General features: G+C 36.7%; 1 protein-coding gene across 3 annotated transcripts in view; it reads left to right on the plus strand.

The window, feature by feature from the left end:
- Nucleotides 1-21797, plus strand: part of WDR11 (WD repeat domain 11) — a 54528-nt gene that overhangs the window by 27799 nt on the left and 4932 nt on the right. For all 3 annotated transcript variants that reach the window (XM_065923447.1, XM_065923448.1, XM_065923449.1), the window contains 13 exons: nt 1839-1945; nt 3905-3980; nt 6781-6889; nt 8879-9003; nt 9701-9848; nt 13541-13647; nt 14065-14179; nt 14549-14720; nt 17021-17129; nt 18460-18522; nt 19804-19869; nt 20623-20800; nt 21407-21502. In XM_065923447.1, the coding sequence (XP_065779519.1) occupies nt 1839-1945; nt 3905-3980; nt 6781-6889; nt 8879-9003; nt 9701-9848; nt 13541-13647; nt 14065-14179; nt 14549-14720; nt 17021-17129; nt 18460-18522; nt 19804-19869; nt 20623-20800; nt 21407-21502 (1471 nt within the window). The remainder of the gene's footprint in view (nt 1-1838; nt 1946-3904; nt 3981-6780; nt 6890-8878; nt 9004-9700; nt 9849-13540; nt 13648-14064; nt 14180-14548; nt 14721-17020; nt 17130-18459; nt 18523-19803; nt 19870-20622; nt 20801-21406; nt 21503-21797) is intronic.

Consider the following 21797-nt stretch of genomic DNA (forward strand, 5'->3'; position numbering starts at 1 on the left):
CACTCTAAATAGAAAAATTAATGAGTACTCCACATTAGGGGAAAGAAAGAGAAACAAGAGACAAAGGAACTCTTCCAGTGAATAATTAACCAACTTACATTGTAGTCACTATGGCTGTGGTTTGAGTGCAGTTCATGGAGAAGCTTAATGAAAAAAACACAGCTTGAGTTAGAGATCCCGAAAAAAGCATAATTGATGCTGATGATGAGTCTCTGCAGCACTGACTCTGCACCAGGCCTTCTTTAAGCGCTCAGTGTTGTTACCCCTCCACAGCAGAGGAGGAAGCTGAGCTGTGGAGGAGCATAGAGCCAGTAAGTGCTGGAGCTGGGACTTGAACCAGGTAGTAGAGAAGAGAGAAGGAGAAGCGGCATGAAAATTCTGAAGAGTGCTCAGTTTTCAGCAATCTGATCTGATTGTTTCAACAACAAGTTTACATTTAAAGAGGTATAAATTGATAACAACAGGAATTCCTGGCTCTTGCAAATGTTATTTTCAATTCTCTTGGGATTATCTTTGCTCCTCTGAGAAAAGACAAATAGACAGATACACAAGGGGTCAGTGAGGAAAGGTTACTCTTATTGAAGTAGCAGACAGGTTCAGATGATTGAGAGGTACCTGTGTTGCTGGGTAGCTTTGAAAATCGCGGAGAACAGCATGGATGTGATGCAGGAGCCATCACACCTTTTCTTGGGCAAGTGGAGAGGTGGTCAGAGCAATTATGCTAACTCAAGCAATAGCATTCAAATTAGAGTAGACGTGGAAAAATTAGATCAGTCAGCAGGACAGAAGGCAAATATTTTAAGCTTTGTAGGCCGCAACATTTCTGGCGCAGTTACTCAGCCCTGCCATTGTACTGTGAAAGCAGCCATTGATATTCTGTTGTTGTCTTGTAAGTGCTAATGAGCAATCACGTGTAGAACAGAGGTTTAGATTTGCCTCCCAGCCAGCTGTTACCTTGTGTAGTAGAGACTCTGTGACCCCATGACCTGTAGCCCGCCAGGCCCCTCTGTCCATGGAATTTCCCAGGTAAGAGTATTAGAATGAGTTGTCGTTTCCTTCTCCAGGGGGCCTTCCCAAGGCAGGGATCAAACCTGTGTCTCCTGTGTTAGCAGGCGGGTTTTTTATCGCTGAGCCGCCAGGGAGACCCCATTACCTTGTAAGCAGTGCAGGGGAATAATAGTGTTTCTCACTTCTTTTTGTGACTACTGTGATGAATTCACATGTCCTGAGTCCCCTCATTTTCCATTTATGGTTAAGCCAGTTATGTCAGTGGAAAAAAAACATGGACTCACCCACTGCCAGTCCCAAGGAAACGGGACTCAACAGGGCATTAGGCTGATAGGTTAGTGACTTGTCATACATGCTTATTTTTTTCTTTTGTGCTTTTCTTTAATTGATACACTGTTTGGAGCTTTCATCCACTTCCAGTCTAACAGTTCACTCTGTTTCTTCAGGAATTTCTGCTTCCTAACCAGCTAGGAATTTTGATAAAATTTGATAAAATTCCTTCATGTACTCAACTTTAAGCAGTCTGCTCAGAATATTTCTATACCACTTGTTTTAAACAATGGAATTCTTGGTGATGATCTGGTGCTCTTTGCCAGATTTTAATAGTCATTTTAATGCCATGACTTCTGATAACTAAGCTATCTTTGGAGATAAAGTTTTAATTAGAAATAATTTTTTCTATGTTGGAAATATATAATTTATTCTCAAATGTTGTATTAATATTATTCTTTAATTAACTTGTATAATAAGGTTTAGGACATAGAAAAAACAATTTTCAAATAAATTTTTCAAACAAAGAATTTTAATCTTTGTTTAATTTCTCTATATAGGGGTATTGAATGGACGAGTTTAACTGGTTTTCTTTCTTTTGCTACCTCAACACCAAACAACATGGGATTAGTGAGAAATGAACTTCAGCTGGTTGATCTTCCAACAGGTTTGTGTATTTAGACTATTAAAATGTTTAAAATGGTACCATCATGTTGATCACAGATGCTACTATTTAGAAGACATGTTCAAAGTTCTTTCTTTCACCTTGGAATTTTTTTCTCAATTTATGTATTCATTTTTATATATTTTATGTTTATGTATTCATTTTTTGGTTGCTCTGTAATAGCTGCCTTAGAAAAGACTCATCATTGTATGCAAATTGTGTTAACACGAGTTCATGGAGTGCCATTAGCCCAAATGGACAGATTCATAAATGAGATATCAGTGCTACTTCCAAGTACATTGTTACAGATAACCAGAAGTACAGTTTTAAAATAAATCTTTGTAGTTACACTTTTTTAGAATCTCTTTTAAAAATTTTGGCCTTTTCGTGAAACCCTTAAAATTCTTACAAGGATTGTTTTAAAATGCTCAGCTTTGAAACTTTTGATATTCTCTGGCTAACTAATAGGAAAACTTAATTTTGGAGTTTAAAGGCATTACAGTAGGAAATATTCCAGTAAAGTAACTTGTTCACAGTTGTTAAAAACCTACAACCCAGTCAGTTTCAAAATAATAACTTAAAAGCAGAGTAAGGTGAAGGTTTCATATTATTTTTTATATAGCACATGGAATGATTTCAAGCATTTTTTTTTTAAACAAAATTATGGGGAGTTTTTTTTAATGGCTTAGCAATATAAATATATGTTGTTTCAACCAATAAGTTATATGTGTGTGTAGTAAATCATGTATATGGTTGCTTCCTTATATTGTCAATACATATTTACAATTTATAGTTCTTACTTATCAGATTATGTTAACTAAACCCCAAAGAATTAGCTCCTGTTAGCCCAGTGTTGCTCTAGTCTAATCGGAAATGACCTGCCTGGTGAACCATATCCCTGCATTCCTGATTTGTTGGTAAACTGACACTGTTCACTGCAGTCACATGGTAGCCCAGGGATGAAATGCTATTCTGTAGTATCATTCACTGAAAACATGCCTGTGCATTTTTCCCATCAGCTCAGGTTCAGAACTCTTAGATAACTTAAAATCTGTCTTTCACAGATTTCTTTTTGAAGAACAGATTTCTGAGTAAAAGATTCTGACTTTTTTTAGGTAGGACATTTAAGTTCATAAATTATAGATTTTTACAGCCTTGTCTTCTAAGGAGACCAGCAGACAGCAGAGCCAGGAAAGGGTGTAGGGTGTTTGGCAAATAAGAATAGTGAGATTAGATGTGATAGCCTTGAAGAGCAGGGAGACATGTAGGCATCCATTTGTCTTTGAATTGAGTCTCTTCTCTCTTATGTTTCATGTAAATAGAAATCTAGGAGATGCTATTAAAATATTTTTTCAAACATAAGGTAGAACTTGTTTTTTTTTTTTTAAGTTATAGAAAACTGTTTAACTTCTTTGGCTGTTAACTCATTCTCAATATTCCCCAATTTCAGTTTATAGAGACATTTGGAGGAACATGTCAAAATATTGTAGCTGAGTATTTTGCACACGGGACAAGAAATCTTAAACACCTATTCAAAGAGTGCTTTCCCCATTAGTTAATATTTGTAAACATGGAAATGTTTATAATACTTTGAACGTACCAGTAATTTTTATAGTAGATAATTGCTTTACCATAGATGCATTAAAACTTTAGAAATTGATGTTTCTAAATTTCTAAAATTAAATTATTTGAAAGGTACCACAGAAGGGCACTAAGAAATTCTGTAAAAAAATGAAAATACCTTTTTATAAAGTAGATATTTGAATGTAAGTAATACAGTGTTGGTCTTATAATACTTTTGATTTAGTTTTGAATTTAGATCATTAGAAACAGCTTAAAGCAGTTGGAAGAGTGAGGAGGAGACTAGAAGGTACCACTGATCAAATTACATTGGTACAGCTTTTAGTTTCTTATGCGTTTCATATGCTGTTTTTACATTTTGTTTAATATTTATAATTAAAGGCAGGAGCATTGCTTTCCGTGGTGAACGAGGTAATGATGAGTCGCCCATCGAAATGATTAAAGTATCTCATTTGAAGTAAGTGTCAACCTAAAAAAAAATCTGGTGTTATCACAAGGGAATCTCAAGCATTTTTTTTTTAATCTTTAAGGAAATGAGAACATGCATGCATGTGCATAGAATTTCTTAGTAGTAGCAAATTGTGATGTGCAGCTGTATCATAGAAAATATTTTAATTGCAAAATTAAGTTGCTATTGCTTTTAATTCACCATTTCTATAAAGACAAGGTGACTTATCTGAATCTTAACATTTCAGATTGGTAAAATGAGTAACCCCATTTTGTTCAACTATAGCTATATTGATAGAACTACCTGTTACTCACTAGGAAATGTTATTTGTTATTTGGTTAAATTCTTTGTTCAGCTTCTACCTTAGTATGTGCTTATTGAGTGAAAGAATTCATTTTCCTTATTTAGAACTTAGATCTAATTCTAGTAAGTTTTTTGTTCCAAAGAAAAATATATGTAAAGCAGAATCATTGACAATAGAGATTGACTGAAAACTAATCCAAAGAACAAAGAAAGGAGTAAGCACTCTGAAATTGTTTTTAACATTGCTTTAGCTTTTTGAGGATCTCTGCATTTCCATATAAATTTTAGAATCAACTTGATCAGTTTTATCATAAAAGCTTACTGGGATTTTGATTGTGATTGCATTGAATCCATGGATCAACATGGGGAAGAACGGACATCTTACCAAGTTTTGTGATTCATGAGCATGGTATATATCTCTCCACTTATTTAGTTCTTCTTTAATTTCTTTCAATAATATTGTGTAGTTTCCAGTATACAGGTCCTGTGCATCGTTTGTGAATTATTTTTTGCTTTTTCTTTGATGCTGTTATAAATTATATTTTTTCTTCTGTTAATTTCAGTTTTCAATTATTCATATACCGAAATAGTTGGATATAATATTTATTTGTAACATTATATAAGCTTCATGTGTACAACACTATATTTCTACTTCTATTTTATATACTTCACAACATGCTAACCACCCAAATTTTATTTTCTGTCTGTCACCATACAGTTGATCTCCTTTACCCATTTTATCCTCTCCCCTGCGTCTTTCCCTATGGCAATCACTACTTTGTTCTCTGTATATCAGTATATTATGTCAATCAATTTTATTAATTGTTTCAAAGAAAATCCTTTGGGTTTCTTTCATTTTTCTTTGTGGTTTTCTGTTTTCTGTTCAACTGACTGCCATGCTTATGTCTTGTTGAGTTACTGACTTCTTTATCACTGAAATAACCTGTTTGTCTTTTCTCAGAAGTTTAAATCTGATTTGTCTGATTAGTGTAGATACTCTAGCTTTCTTTCAATTAGTATTTGCATGGTATATCTTTTTCCTTCCTCCTATTTGTAACTTATCTCTGCCTTTGTATTTAAAGTTGATTTCTGAAAGAGAGCATATAATTGGACTTATTTTACCACTTGATCTGATAATCTCTACTTCTAATTGCAGTGTTTAAGTTATTCATATTTAATGTAATTATCAACATGGCTTATGTTTTCATCTGCCATTTTGGTAGTTATTTTCTCTTTTCTCATTTTAAGTAAATTAATATAGCTTATAATTATGTTAGGTTTAATTTCTCATAGGCAAAATATCAGTAAAACCCACATAAACAAAAGTTCTTTGGGGGAGATCCTCAGTAATTTTTTCAAATGTAAGGGAGTCCTGCCACAAAAAAGTCTGATAATTGCTCAAACTATTTGGATTCCAGATTTTTCTATTTCTCGTCAGTCTTGACTCTACACAAGCCTACTAAATTAATACATCTTAAACGTCTGGTCACATTATCAACCACTGCCTCAAAACTCAAGGATCCCCTTTTCTGTACAGAATGAATCTCTATTCACGATAGTGTTGCATTTTAGGGTGTCTTGGGGCTTTTAATGTGAATCCAAAATTTATGTTATTCTTCTTTCTCACAATGATTGCTCTCATCTCACATACTCTGCATTTCAAGTAGCATATTTCCCCCACACACCCTGTCTCCTTTTCTGTCTTTGGCCATTTATCACACTTGTAACTCTGCCTAGAATGCCATTTCTCTATTGTCAAAGTTATTATCAGCTTTCATAGTGAATCTTTATAGAATTTACCAGGTTCTCTTTTATTTATATTAGTTATTTACATACATGTCTCTGCTTGTTTTTATATTAAATATAATAAAGTGTGACATATTTCATTTACATAATCCATTATGATTTATAAAATCCTTTCCTGTGTGCTGTCCCTTTTTCTTTATCCTTGTAGTGTTTAGTGAGATTGATGAGGCAGGTATTATTAACACCATTTTAAAGGTAAGTAGACTAACACTCAAAAGGTCACATGGTTTGTCTGAGGTATCAAATGGGAGAATCCTGTGATACACTGAGCTACAAGTCACATTTCCTACTCTGTCACAGTTCCTCACAGTCGGCATGATAGAAACTTTACTTCCTTTTTCATTTAGTTTTTCCCGTAACCCGCATACCAGTCAGCCCATTGATACACGTGTTGGTATTTTCATGTCTCAATGAGAAAATTGAGCCTCAGGAGGAGGGTTATTTTAAGATTTGGATGTGAACTCATGCCTTTTCTCATTCTTCATTCTGAGCTAGGCTCCTTGCCCTGAGGGTGTGTGTGACTCTCTTAGGTCATCTTAGAGCTTTACCTTCTTAGGACTACTAATCAAGAGGGCTAAAAGTTAGTTTAAATTATCTTCGTTTAGAATGTGTCATCTGAGCGTTATGAACTTTTTATTTGTACTACTTATGGTGAAAATACTGCAAAAAGAGCTTCATTTGGTAATTTTGTTTATTTTAGGCAGTATTTGGCAGTTGTATTCAAAGATAAACCCCTGGAGTTATGGGATGTTAGGACTTGTACCATTCTTAGAGAAATGTCCAAAAACTTCCCTGCAATAACTGCTTTGGTAAGTTACAGTTTTAAAGAAGTAAACAGTTTATTTGGGTATGTATATACATGGTAAATATTTTTCTTTAGCTCAAATTAAAATCATTACTGCTGTATGTTTTATTGCAAAAAATGTATATTCAGAGAAGATGATCTAAACAAATGGAGATAATTCTTATTTTCTTGGATGGGTTAAGCTAATATTATGTGAAAGTCCAATTAAAATTTAATTTAGATATTTTGAGGAGCATGATAAAGATATTCTAAAATATTTATGGAAAAATAAAAGTCCTAGTAGCTAAGTTAACCTTGGAAAAAAGAGTAATATAGGCAGTATGGGTGGAGGTAGGCCCCATCCCACTCCATAGAAATAAAGTAATGTCATATTGGCCCAAGTAAGAGAAATGGATCAGTATAATAAAGAGCTCATTAATAGGCCCATAAATATTTGGTAACTTAATGTACAGCAAAATAACTTACAAACCCAAGGGGAGGGACAGCCTGTTTAGTAGAAGGTGTTGGGAACCTTTCACTTCATAGAGAGAAATACTGGATTTATGCATAATACCATATTCAGAGGTGGGCTCCACAGGATTAATGACCTAAATGTGAAAATAAGTACAGCGATAAAATTAATATAGTCAAATACAGAAGAATATTTTTGTGTTCTGGGGGTAAAAGAGGATATCACAAGCTCAAACCAAAAGGCATAAAGGTGATTAATGAATTTGATTACATCAAGATTGGTGCTTTCTATTCAATGAACCATACCACTGTCAAAGTTAAATATAGAAGACAACTTTTAAACTTTCTTTTAAAAAAGGAAATTGTCCAGTGTCTTAAGATGGACAGAGGACTAACTAATCCCTCTAAGGAATTAGTATTGTGGGAACTCCAGCAATGAAGCAGAAGTAGCCCCAGTGGAAAGAAGGGCAAGATGAAAGATATGACCAGTTAATGAATGTCAGAGAGACCTAAAAGGCCAACAAGCATGTGAAAAATATTAAGAATCCTGGGTTTTGAGATGTGCAAAGTAAAATGGCCATGATAAACCTTCTAGACAAACAAAAATTGGAATGCCAGTAGCATCCCGTGTGGGTGAGGTATGGGCTGTAAGAATTCTTAGGCACTGCTGGTAGGGGTGTAGACCAGTGAAGCCATTCTGCAGAGCAAGCTGGCAGCACTTAGTCAGACACAGACGTCCTCTTTGCCCCAGCTGGTCAGCTTCTGGTCACGCAGGAACTTCTGTGTGGACGTTGAAATTTCAGTGCAGTGTAATTGCCGTGATGAGAGTATAGAGACAATCTGGGTGTCCTTTCCTGGGAAAACTAAACTAAAAACTAGACTGAAAATTGACAGATGTACCCATGAAGTACTGTGTAACATACAGAAACAACAGAGGTGGGACTTGAATACATTGTGCGGAGTAAAAAGAACAATGGGATGAGATACATAATCCACTGCTGTTCATGCAGACCACAAATACGTGCATGTAAAATAACTACATGTTTAAGAATTTATACATGTGAGAGGATATTAGATTAAATGTTTTAGAATACCCAGGAGTAAATAAATAAAACTAGAGGTTTGGGGTGGGCCTATAGGTGATAATGGGCAATGACTGGAGGAGTGTGTGATCAGCTCATCTAAGGGGGAGGTGGGGAGGCAAGAAGTGGGAGGTACGATAACTAAATGTATTATTTTGATTTTGAAAAATGAAAGCATCAAAAGTTTAAGCCTTTTGGAGTTTGCCATTAAGCTCTTTTCCCTTAAGCTCTAATTGAAGATTAGAGGTGGAAGGAAATAGAGATAGATTATTGAAACCTTCTATCATAAGCTTTAATGAAAATGCATGCCTTCAGCCTTTCTAAAAAAAAAGTAAAACCTAAGAACAAACTGTGAGTTCATGTGCAGTAACAAGAAGTGATGCTGGGCAATAGTGAGTATGGCCCGCTCTTCTGGAAGAAAGAGGAGCTGAGCACTTGGTGTGTCTGCCTTTGATTCACAGGAATGGTCACCTTCTCACAACTTGAAGAGCTTGAGGAAGAAGCAGCTGGCCACCCGAGAGGCCATGGCCCGCCAGACTGTGGTCTCAGATACAGAGCTGAGTGTGGTTGAGTCATCTGTGATCAGGTGTCCTGCTTCCGCCACTGTCATTTGTAATAACCTGGTTATTACAGATAACCAGGAATTTATTATTTCCTGCTTGGGAATTTTGTTAGACAGGTGGCATCCTAAGGCATCTCTAGTCTGCTTTGGAACAGTCTTTGATGTTTCAGTACACGCTCATATGGCTAAAGAGTTAGTAATTGCATTGCTTGGTGCAGCGTGCAGTTTACATGTCAGCACCTGTTAGTGAGCATGATTGATTCTCAGTGCCCTTCGGCTCCATAGACTTCAGCTTCTGAAGTTCAAATGAACGTAGCGTGAACACCCAGGTGGGCCCTGTTGTCATTTATGTTCACCACAGAAATATATTAGGAATTCTAACTTTTGTACTGCCCCGTCCCCACCAGATTAACAAATAAAAAACTTCAGAGAATGATGGGCCAAGATAAGGCCTCTGTTTTGCAGCAGAAACAGCAAAGAGGCTTCTTTCCCATGTGAAGTCTAGATCACTACATTCTTCTGTACAGGGTAAACATTCAGTCGTGGTATGAAGAATAATTTGTGTTTTCCTGTTATTGCTGGGCAAAGATTAGTTTCAGCCTTTTTTTTTAAAAAAAATGATTTGACCTCCTGTTAATCCATCTATATTTTGGGTGAGTTAATTCATTATGTCACTGTAGGGGGAAAAAAATTCTTCATCTTCTTTTCCTCCATCCCAAAGCTTGTTGCAGGAGGCTGAAAGTAAATCTGAACTCAGTCAGAACATCTCTGCCCGGGAGCATTTTGTGTTCACCGATAATGATGGCCAAGTTTACCATCTGACTGTGGAAGGAAACTCGGTGAAGGACAGTGCTCGGATCCCGCCGGACGTGAGTCCCAGCTGGTTAAACCCGCGTGAAGCGTTCTCACCATGGACCCCATTAGTCCTACACCCAGCGAAGCCACGGTTGGGGGGACAGCTATTTCAGAAAGGTTTAATCTAAATAACCTTTATAAGGAGATGTTACCGTTGATTAACTTTGTCCCATACTTTTGGAGAACAGCATTATAACTATTTTGATGGCTTAACATGTGCTGCTCATTTTTGTCATTATAATAATTCATGAGGAACTATTTCCATTTTATCTGTGATAGGATTGAGGGAGAATGAGTAACTTTCCCCAGGTTGCCTGGCCTTGTGACATACCAGAGCAGCGTTTAAACCAGGTCTATGTGTCGGACTCTAGTCTCTCCTCTTTCCATTTCAAGTATCACCCTGAAGGATTTGATTTAAAATCTAGTATTATTTTTAGGTAACAGTAATCAAGTTGGAGGTATAAAGGTGTTTATTAATCTTTACTAACATATATATCCCCCATGGCCTTGTGGAATTCTCTAACTAAGGATTTATAGTTAATAATTTGTGTCAGCATGTATCTCATGGGTGTTTTTCCTGAGTGGATGAAGAAAATGTTTTTGCTAATACTACTATACCTATTAAGTAATGGATGAGATTTTATATATGTGTGTGTGTATATATATATATATATATATATAACTATATATAACTAACATGTGAAAGTGCTTTACAAGCTGTAATTTCAGTTTTACTGTTACATAGAATGAGTCATATTTGAGAGTTAGTAATGTCTATTTTTAAACGCTTAATAGTGCCAGAAGTTTTCACTAGTTTGAAAGGATAAAAATAATGCAAATGTGAAAGATTGATATTTGGCATTATAATAGGAGCAGTAACCTAACTTTAAGTGCGTAGATAGAAAAATTGCAGTTCAAGAGCGTGGCCTTAAGAGTTTCAGTGTAATGAGCTCTACTCTGGAAAATCAGTTGACTTTCAGAGCTCCTCCTTTAGACCTCAGAGAAGGTCCCACCTTAGCTCCTCTAGTGCCACTTGCTAATAACTCATTCTCTTTGTTTTTAATTACATCATCTTTGAGATTAGAATAGAAATAATCCAATAATTTCTAAGATTCTAGGTCCACCCACTCTAGAAAAAGTTTAAAACTTTTGAACACTAGACAGATGAATTTTCCTTTTTGTAGGGAAGAAAAGGGGAGAGAAAAGTCATGCTGCTTTCAGGATTATTGCACAACACAGCTTTTAAGATTCTGCCTCTTCTTATGGAGGTCTGGTCAGGATATAGCAAGTCTTAATTCTGCCTGCCAGATCCTTTTATTCCACAGCTGGAAGCAGTTTCTTCAAAGAATGACCAGCCTAATAAGGATCCAGCCTCCAGTGAAATTAGTGCATATTTTATTTTAGGAAAAGAGAGTTATGTATCTACTGTATAAAACATGAACGATTGATTTGGGTTCATTATTTTTATTTTCAGTAATCAAAATATTTTTCAGTGACCAGTGAGTAGAATTGAGGCAGAGGTTTTGTTTATTTTAATCTAATATTTTTCTTAACCTTCCTTCCAAATATAAAGTACTAAACCACTAAGCCAGTTATTTTGAGTTGGAACTTTACCTTTAAATTTTGGCCCCAGAACTATAGAGCATATAAGAAATGGTAAAAAGAAGAAGCTTGATATATTTTAAATTACATTCCCATGGAGAGTTTATAGGTGACTGACTGCCTTTATTTAGAAAACTGTGGGAGAGAATGATTATCTGTTTGCTGCCAGCTTTACTTCGATCCTTTGAACATCGTGTTTTACACGTAGGCAACATATCAGTGCCAACTAAAAATACTCTACTGAGTTTTAAATCTTTCATTGGTTCTCTTGGGATTATTTGGAGCCAGAAAGCAAGTTTGTCCCACATTTCTCCAAAAGCACCTTAGAATCTTCATATGGCTTGTATCCCATCAACAAACTCTTAGATAGAAAGTTCTATATCGTTTAATTGTACAGTTGTTTTAATACATCACTTGTAATTCTAAGCTGGTGACAGATTTCTGGACTTAACTTTTAATATTCTAATTTTTAGAAGTTGGAAACTAATGTAAAAATGTTTAAAAAAAATTCTCAGGACTTAAAAAGGTTAAATTTAAAGTCAAACTCTTAAACATTCTGTTAATGTGGTCAGAATAATAGAAATAAGATCTTGGAGTATTGCTTTATATTGTACTGAATTCTATTTATTTAACATAGCTTTCTAAGTTTTTTACTAATCGAATCATTAGAAATATTATTTTTAATCCAATCTTATCTTTTGTTTCTGGACCTACCACTAGGATTTATGCAGTATTTGGTGTATGTGCAAGTCTTTTAACAGCCAATTTAGCAAAACTCTGGAGCATTCCTACTTCTTACTAGCAATACCATGAGAACCAAATGTGAATTTTTAATATTGTTCTACAAATGATGAAACAAGATTTCTTTGAATATAAGAATATAAGTAGAAAAGTAATTGAGCAATATTATTGAATAGCTAGCATTATATTGACTCTGTGGCAAACATTGTCCTAAGGCCTTTACCTGTAAAAATTTATTAACACTAATAGGAACTCCTCAAATTTTGTGAGCTTGCCCTACTTTATTGATGATAAATCCAGACATATAAAGATTAAGTAAGCATGCCCCACGTCACACAGCAAATTCAGTGATACAGCTGGGATTCAAGTCCACATAGCTTTCCAGAGAGCCCCAACTCTGCGACTCTCCATCACAGTACCTCTGTGCATGTGTTAGAGATGCATGCTCCTTCCAACCCACTTTGATTTGTTACAGAAGTGTCTCTTTCTTGTATTTGTGTTTCCTTGTGTAACTTCTCTGCAGAACCTTCTGTGAATTCAGATTTTACAGATGCCTTCTGTGTACAGTATCTCTTCTTCATTATTCATGAAGGTATCAGCGAAGCTATGAATCTTTTTTTCTTTTTTAATTGAAATATAGTTGACATACAGTATTATGTTAGTTTCAGATGTACTGCATAGTGATGAAGAAGAAGAAGAATTCTTCTCAGTAGAATTGCTGAACGGTTGTGAGACAACTCTGAGTTCCCCCAGAATAAATGTGTTCATCCTTTAGCAGTGAGGGATAACTCGTGAAAGGATGTCCTTTCCTTCTCTTTTTTCTTCTTTTAATTTTCTTTTCTCTGAAGTAGTTCTTCCTCAAAAGACATCCCTTCTCTATAAATCTCGTTCAGATGATAATCTCTATTGAATTGAAATCTTCTGTTTCTTCTTAGTTGAAATTGAAATGCTAGGTAGCCCTCTTAGTGACTAAACTCTGTTAGTGTTTGATGATGTTCATACTAAAGGGAATCCATTTATAATTAGGTTTTATTACAGTATCTTAGGGGCTTCCCTGGTGGCTCAGTGTGTAGAGAATCCACCTGCAATGCAGGATATCCAAGTTTGATCCCTGGGTTGGGAAGATCCCCTGGAGAAGGAGATAACAACCCACTGCAGTATTCTTGCTTGGGGGATCCCATGGACAAAGGAGCCTGGTGGCCTATAGTGTATGGGGTCATAAAGAGTTGGACACGACTTAGCGACTAAACCACGAGCAAGATATCTTTATTATTTCTTCACAGTTGTTAAATAAAAGTATTTCTCTGTTGTGACTGCTTATAAGTGGTGAAATTGATGTGTGTTTGTTGCTGTTCTTTCCTAGGGGAGTATGGGTAGCATTACTTGCATTGCTTGGAAAGGTGATACATTAGTTCTTGGAGATATGGATGGAAATTTAAATTTTTGGGATTTGAAAGGCAGAGTGTCCAGGTATGTGTCGGAATTCAGGTGTATTATTTGGCTGAAACAAAAAATCTTGATATAGTTCCATTGGTGGCTTGTTACTTGGCAATAAGCGTCAATAAATATAGTCACATGCAGGTTGGACCCTTGGGTCTCTTGTTATAGAACTTGAGAGGAATGGCCTTGAACTAAACTCCAGAATAGTCATAGATGACCCTTGCCTGCAGGTGGCCCACACAGAAGTGCTGGGACACTATTCCAACTGTTGTTAAAGAGCAGACCATGTCTGTCATGTGTGACCCCGTCCCAGAAAGCAGAGTGATTCTCCTGTCCTGTCACTGGACTTCATCAAAAGCAGAAATAGAAAGAGACATTGGACATATCTCTCAATAATGAGATATTACTCTACTTCATATTGGTGTTTTGGTTTCTGTTTGTCCTCAGAGGAATACCTACACACCGAAGTTGGGTGAAGAAGATTCGTTTTGCCCCTGGTAAAGGAAACCAAAAATTAATAGCAATGTACAATGATGGAGCTGAAGTATGGGATTCTAAAGAGGTAAGCCCAGTTCCACGTGGGTTCACTGCAAATGAAGCTGCTGGTCACAGGAACTATGTATTTTTTTTCCTTCCTTCTGATTTATAAATGGGTTTGTCAAGCTTCTTAGAACAGTTTTCTTCCTTTAAAAATTTTTCTTTTATAGTATTTCTGTTCTAAAGGTGACAGCTCAACAGATTGTTAATGTTATCACTATCTCTGGGACCTTCAAAATGCAGTCTGCATGTGGAAGATAGATTGCCCAAGACTGCTCAGTTTTAGACATGAACTGGACCTTCACCACAGGCACTGTCTTTCTTGCTCGTTTAGTCTGGAATGATAAACATCTTCCTTTCTTTCTGAAAGTGACAACCAAATTCACTCTTGAAGGTTCAGATGGTGAGTAGTTTAAGAAGTGGAAGAAATGTAACCTTTCGGATATTGGACGTGGACTGGTGCACGTCAGATAAAGTGATCCTGGCTTCCGATGACGGGTGTATCAGGGTCCTGGAGATGTCCATGAAGTCCACGTGCTTTAGGATGGATGAGCAGGAGTTGACCGGTACGGAGTTCTAAGGGAAGGATGCTTGGAAATGTCTTTATTTTGCACCAGCTGTTCTTTTCATGGGAGAGAGTTGCTTCTCTTTAATTTCGTTCTTTCTTTCTAGGAATCTATGTTTGAGAATGTATATTAACTTAAAGCTTGAGTGTTTTTACTGCTGAGATGCTAGAGTCTGTAATTAGATGTCAGTCATTCCCCAACGCTGGTTTACGCAGTGCCTCTTCCTTGACCTCTTTCTGAGTGCTCTGTCAAAAGATCAAAGATGTTTACATGAATAAAAATGACTTCCTCAGACTTTAGAAGAGCTCATCAGAGCACACAAATCTAGTGGTAAAGTGCTGCTGGCTTTTTAATAGTGAGTCTTATGTCTTTTGCAACCATATATCATGGAAGAATAACTTTGGAAAGTGTGAATTGTGATGCCTGTCTTATGACTTGTTAAAGGGCCAGTCAAAACAGAATTAGATGATTGCACTACCCTGCCCTTTTTTATATGGTTGTTTTGCGATTTTTTTTCTGAGTATGAAAGCTATTTTAGTAAAAAGTAGCTATGAATGAGAAGTTTGTGAATGTACTCATCAATCTATTTGAAAATGAGATGTCCCTTCATCAAATTTTCTCCAAGCATACCTTTGGTATACACACTGGGCTATCTCATCTGTAAAAAAAAAAGTCATAAGAGAATTGTTTAGTCATTTACAGAGTTTCATCATAGAAACTGTCAGCTCTGGAAATTGTCTGTGCCTTCACAGAGTCAGTCTTTGGCACATTCAGAGACAGTAGGGTTTTAAAAACATGACCCTTCATATTATGTTTGTGCTTGAGGCACTACTGACTGCTGTGTATGTTGACTGGGCTGCCTTTAACTTAGATTAAATGGGTTTTTGTTTGTGTCACTGCTCCCCCCCGCCACTGTATTTGGGAACCATCACTTCTTACTCTGTAACTGTGACTGCCGTCTGGTGAGCTGCAGTTGAGCACTGCATTCCCACATCTGTCCTCAAGATCCCTGCCAGCTCTGCAGAAGTAGCAGGACCCCCCTCTAGGGAAGGACAAGCATAGATACAAACTTTAAACATAAAGTTATTGAGGAAATTAAGGGAATTTCAAGAATGATTTTTTCTTTTAGTTATTAGTTCTAGGTAAAGAAGTATGCAAATGTAATCTAGATGTTTGAGAAGCTATTCTTTGACCTTTATCTTAAAATTTGAGTCTAAAAGTCTCCAAAGCCAAGGTACTTGTTTTTAAATTAAACTCTTTATATTATGAATGAGAGCCCATTGTTAGCTTAATGGGCTACCATGTTTAATACCATGACTGTTTAATACCATGAATGAACAGGTGACCCTCAACCAGATTTTATATTACATTTTTCTTTTAAAATTTTCCAAAAAAAAAAAAAAATCCTATCAAATCTCTAGTGGTGCAATCTCAGCCAAAAAGGGCAAGTTTTAAAGTAATAAAGGGGAAAGTCAATGAAATTGTGCATATATTCCCCAAATGGAACTTTAAACTCAGAACAACACTCAATAAATGTTAAAGAATAAAGACAGGTGAGAATGTAAACATGGAGTTAGGAAAAAGATTTCTATGTGTTTGCTGCCAGATATGTGCTGATTTGAGCTTGGAAAAATATGTTTGATGTAATATATTTCTATTCTGAGGAATTAGAAATTTATTTTGGACCGTATTGATGTAGGATAATAAAATCATTTGAGGTCATATGCAGTGATATAATATTTAATATATTTGCTTCATTCCTCCTTTATGACAAGTAGAGAAGATCATAAGATGTTGATTCAAATCTGTTTTCTTAGAATAGGTTAGTCTTCATCCTCCACCCCCGCCCCTTATTTACATTTTTCTGACACTGCCTCTTCTCCCAGTAAAAGGGGAAATCAGACAAATGTAGATAATTAGAATCCCTGTTTTTAAGTTGGAGAATCCTTCTTACCTGCTGCCTAGATCAGGGGCATAAAATGGCATAAAACAATATTCTTTGTAGCAGTGTCTTAAAAGGAATCCAGAACTATGAGACTTGTTTAATAATATTTTGTATGATGCTGTTTCCAAGAACTTTCAGTACTATCTCTGTGGGGTCAGAGACTCTTCGGTCTAACTCTCTGCCAACACTTAGCCCCTGTGTCTTTAGCAGTGATTACACTAATATACTGTCTGAGTTGCCACCACCAGACTTACACATTGTTGTCTGCTGACTTCTCTGTGAACTGTCTACAGCAGAAGCTTTATAGTTGTATACAATTCTACTTGTTAAAAGCAAAATCTGTGTTTTTGTCTAGAGCCTGTGTGGTGCCCATATCTCCTTGTTCCCAGGGCTGCTCTCGCCTTGAAAGCTTTCTTATTACATCAGCCTTGGAATGGACAGTATTCTTTGGACATTTCTCATGTGTAAGTTTTTTTGCATTTTTGTTTTCCTTTCTTAATTGATTTAAGATTGAAGGACACCCCATGAAAATTAGCAGTGGCTGGTCTCCAGGGCTTACAGGGATTGGAACCTTAAAACTGAGTTGAGGCAGTGATGGCAGAGACCCTGAAAGAGTCACTGATCTGCTTGTCTTTCCCACTCTGGGGACCTGGGCGCAGCTGTGAGTACACACTGGGCTGTCCGGTGGCCCTGTGGTCATGTTACGGTCTGAACCTGGGCATGCCATTCTGAGTGTGGAGAGGGCCAGTTGAGGCCAAGAGGAATTTGGGGACAAGATTCAGTTCAGTTAGTCACTCCAGCCGTGTCTGATTCTTTGCAACCCCATGGATTGCAGGATGCCAGGCCTCCCTGTCCATCACCAACTCCCAGAGCTTACTCAAACTCACGTCCATTGAGTTGGTGATGCCATCCAACCATCTCATCCTCTGTTGTCCCCTTCTCCTCCCGCCCTCAATCTTTCCCAGCATCAGGGTCAGGGGACAAGATTAAATCTTTTTAAAAGTAGCATAAAAGAATCTACTTCAGAAGTGTTTTATGTTTTATAGCCTGCCTCCTTGCAAAAAATAGTCACAGAAACCATTATTGGTAGTGGTTAGTTAAGCTACCACAAGTGTTATGGGACCTTTGCTGTGTGGAATGCACAGATAGGCATGGGTTGTGTGTGTGCTCAGTCACTTAGGCGTGTCTGACTCTTTGTGACCCCATGGACTGTAGCCCACCAGGCTCCTCTCTCTGTGGAATTTTGTAGGCAAGAATACTGAAGTGGGTTGCCGTTTCCTTCTCCAGTGGATCTTCCCGACCCAGGGATCAAACCCACATCCCCTGCGCTGGCAGGCAGATTCTTTACCACTGAGCCACCAGCAAAGCCCTGGGTTAGGAGAATTAAAACAATAAATGTGATGAGATGTTCTTTCTCCAAGAAGTATCTACTCAGAGAAATGAATGTTAATTTTGCAGAGCAACGAGCAGATTCCTGTAGGCATTGCTAAGTTCCTTATTAATATGAATCTGAACCTGATAGTTTTAGAGCTCACTAATAAATTTTCTGGTTTCTTGAAAACCAGAGAAACTTTGTGTGTTCATTTCTCAGTTTTGACTCAATAAGATAAAAGCAGACATTAAAGATGATTGGTAGGTTCCTGAGTAGTCTATTGCTATTTCAGTCTACATGCAGTTTTTTAACCAAGGACTACAAAGAAGTTATTTCTGTATTAACACAACTTTTTTTCCTGGTGAAGAAATAAATGGTGGTAAATAAAAAATGAACTCATTTAAAATATTTTCTTGGCACAGTGATTATCCAGAAAATGAAGAAATAAAGAATCTCCTTCAAGAGCAGTTGAACTCATTGTCTAAGTAAGCACTCTGATTATGTTTTATTAGAGAATAAGATTATGAAAAAGAAGAACATAATGATTTAGACTTTTTAAAGTTAAAATAAGCTTTGTTTTGGAAAATATTAGTGGCCCATGGAGAGACCCTTCTCTTCGCCTCAGTTTGTTTCCCTTTAGAGTCTTTGTTTTGTGGAAGTAAGTTTCAGATTGCTGTGGTCTCATGTCAGGGCAGGAGATGAAGCAGTGGGGTAAGCCGCCTTGTAGCTAGCCTGCCTCCAGCACAAATGCCCTGTGAAGCCTCACGTTAGAGGATGGATGTACACAGGGCAATTCTTGTGTGTCAGCTTCTCTCTGCTGAGATAAGTTCTCTGTGTCAGCTGCTGTGTGTGCACAATTCTGGCTAAGAAATTAATGTGCTCCCTAGAGTCAAGAGCATTTACATATAGGTACTGTGAATAACACTGGAAAGGAGTGTTATTCCTTTTCTACGGAAAGGAAGTAGAAAAACTTGACTCCACAAGGAGTTCTTGGGAAAACATATCTTGGCAATCTAGAATCCATCACATATATTTTAATACTTAATAAATTAATGCTAAGGGAATATTATATTGATGTCAAATTCAAAGTAATTACTTTTTTCTCTTCTCTGTCCCAAGGTTAGCATTTATGTTTAAATGGAAAAGAATAGATTTAAAGACTATCTCCTCTTCTTCCTGATTTATAAATAGTCTATTTTTTTTTCTTTTCTTTTTTTTTTTCTGTTGTAAAGATCAGGGCAATGCCATTTCATTAATTTTTTCCACAATGGTATGGTGTAGCACACAAGTCATAATCTATAATGGGCTAGTATAGAAATATCAATTTATGAAACACTAGCCTTTCTTCCTTATATATTTTAATTTTTCAGTACTTTGAAGAATAAATTCTGAATGCATCTTCTCTGAAGTATAGAGTGTTCCTGATGATCATTTACTAAAGTCATTTTATCAACAATGACTTTCTTATTCCTGTAGTTAGGTAGCTGTTCATATTTTTTAGAATGGGAGTTGAGCTACTTCAAGAAGGTAAATCAGAATTAGAACCTTAAGCTGCGGTGGTTGATGGGTTCCACTTCTCCAAGCCTAGATGCTGTCTAAGCTCTGTAAGCTTTTGCAGTTTTAGGGCTGTGGCAAAGTGACTTCTTTTGTAGGTTCTTATCATATCTTTTGGGTAGAATTTTCCATTTTAAGAGTGTATTGATTTATCTCCTTTATTGACGGATTCAAAAATTTTGTCTTGCCTTTGTCTGGATTCCTGCCTGCAGTGACATAAAGAAACTCTTGCTCGATTCGGAGTTTACTCTCCTGCAGAGATGCCTGCTTGTTTCAAGGTAACACTATTTGAAGTGTCCTATGTAAGAGACAGGGAATTTCAGGTTAACTCACTCCTTTCATCAAGAGTTGTTAGTTAAAACCAAACTCTTTGGAATTTTAGAAAATATATCAGTTCATCCTTTATAGTTGGCTTACAGATTGTTTTGAAAGTAGTATTACAAATAGAAAAAAAAAAAAACATGAGATCTAGGCCTTCTCTATTGAAAAGACTCCATTCTACAGATAGCTTTTTAAAATATCAGCTACAAGGGACATGTCCTAAATATATCTATAAGTTATATTTAGATTATATTTAGAAGTAATAACCTATATGTTCTTACTTAGAGTAGAGCCATCCCTTATAAGAAAGACCATTCCCTTCCCTCCCCAGAGAATAAAGAGCATATTATTTCCACACCTTATATAGTCAGTGATCCCAGAGGAACTTCTTCCTTAACTGGTGCAGATTGAAAGATGTGCTGATGGCAAACCAGGTAAATAATAGCACAGGCTGTAGCACCACGGTATTGCTCTTAACAGAACAAAGGGAGGCTTGGGTCGGAAGGGGCCCCGTGCAGCCAGGGCCCTGTGCTGTTTGAGAGCCAATACGGGGCTGGAGGGCTTGCAGCTTCAGCTCTTCCACCGGCCAGCACGTGGTCTCTCACGGGCCAGCACATGCTCCTGGCACTTCAGGCTGCCGTGGGGAGCCCCCGTCCAGGCCCCACGCTGCTGCGTGAGGTCAGTGGAGACTGTGGTCTCACCCTGGCCAGGCTTTATGGTGATGAATCGGAGCTGCACTTCTGGACTGTCGCCGCCCACTATCTGCACAGCCTGTCCCAGGAAAAGGCCGCGAGCACACCAGTGGCTAACGAAGCCGCTCCTCGGGACAGAGTGAACAACCCACTAGATATATGTTACGACGTCCTCTGTGAAAATGCCTATTTTCAGGTATTACGTTTCATATATTAAAAACCTTTAAAGCTATGTCTTTCTTTGTAAGTATCTTAAACTTGGGAAACTTTGTACTCAGTAAAGGTCTGCATAACAGAAACGAGTCTCTTGGCACAGTCACATAAAAAAGGCCTGATTCAGGACTTGAGAAGCTCATAAACGCTTACTGAGTTTTTAGTAGACATTAAAATTTTTTTATTAACAGTCTTTTAATTTTGGGGGGGTCTTAAAAATTTTTAACTTGGTTCATTTTAATTTTCTCATGTTACTAATTTTCTATAAATAACAAATGCTTAATTTACTTGGTTTGAATTTGCTGTTCTATATATATAAAGGCAGTTTCATAATTTGTTTAGCCTCCAATAGAGTACTGAATTACACATAGGGATTTTTCTTCCAGCTCTACTAAAGTGCCAGTTTCTGTAAGTAGGCAGACATGCACACAGATTATAGTACATTTCAACATTTCTTTCTTCTCAAATTCTTATTAAATTGTTGTACTTCTTCTTTGACTCAGAAGTTTAAGCAATGTTTACTGATAGTTAAATAATTCAAAACTTTTAAAATCCAGACTCAATTTTCTCTTTTTTTTTTCTGCTCTAGAAATTTCAGTTGGAAAGGGTTAATCTTCAGGAAGTAAAACGGTCAACTTATGATCATACAAGGAAATGTACAGACCAACTGCTTCTCTTGGGTCAAGTATGTCAGTTTTTATCTCTTTTCATGTTTCAGGGAGTTGATGGTTGATTAGTATTTTACAGCATCATTTATATCACACACAAACACTGTGCACACACTCTATAACATTTCCCTGAAAGTATAAGTGTAAATATATGCTTTCTCTCAAAATAAGACCAACAAATGTTCTGAGAAAGCAAAAATATATGGTAAACCAACTTGTAATTTTGGTTTCCATAATGTCACATGAGGCCTGCCTAGTTTTGTTTTGTTTTGGTTTTGTCTGACTAGTACAGAGCTTAAATAAGTACCTGTG

The sequence above is a fragment of the Muntiacus reevesi genome, chromosome 2, assembly GCF_963930625.1.
Source record: "Muntiacus reevesi chromosome 2, mMunRee1.1, whole genome shotgun sequence".
Lineage (NCBI taxonomy): Eukaryota > Metazoa > Chordata > Mammalia > Artiodactyla > Cervidae > Muntiacus > Muntiacus reevesi.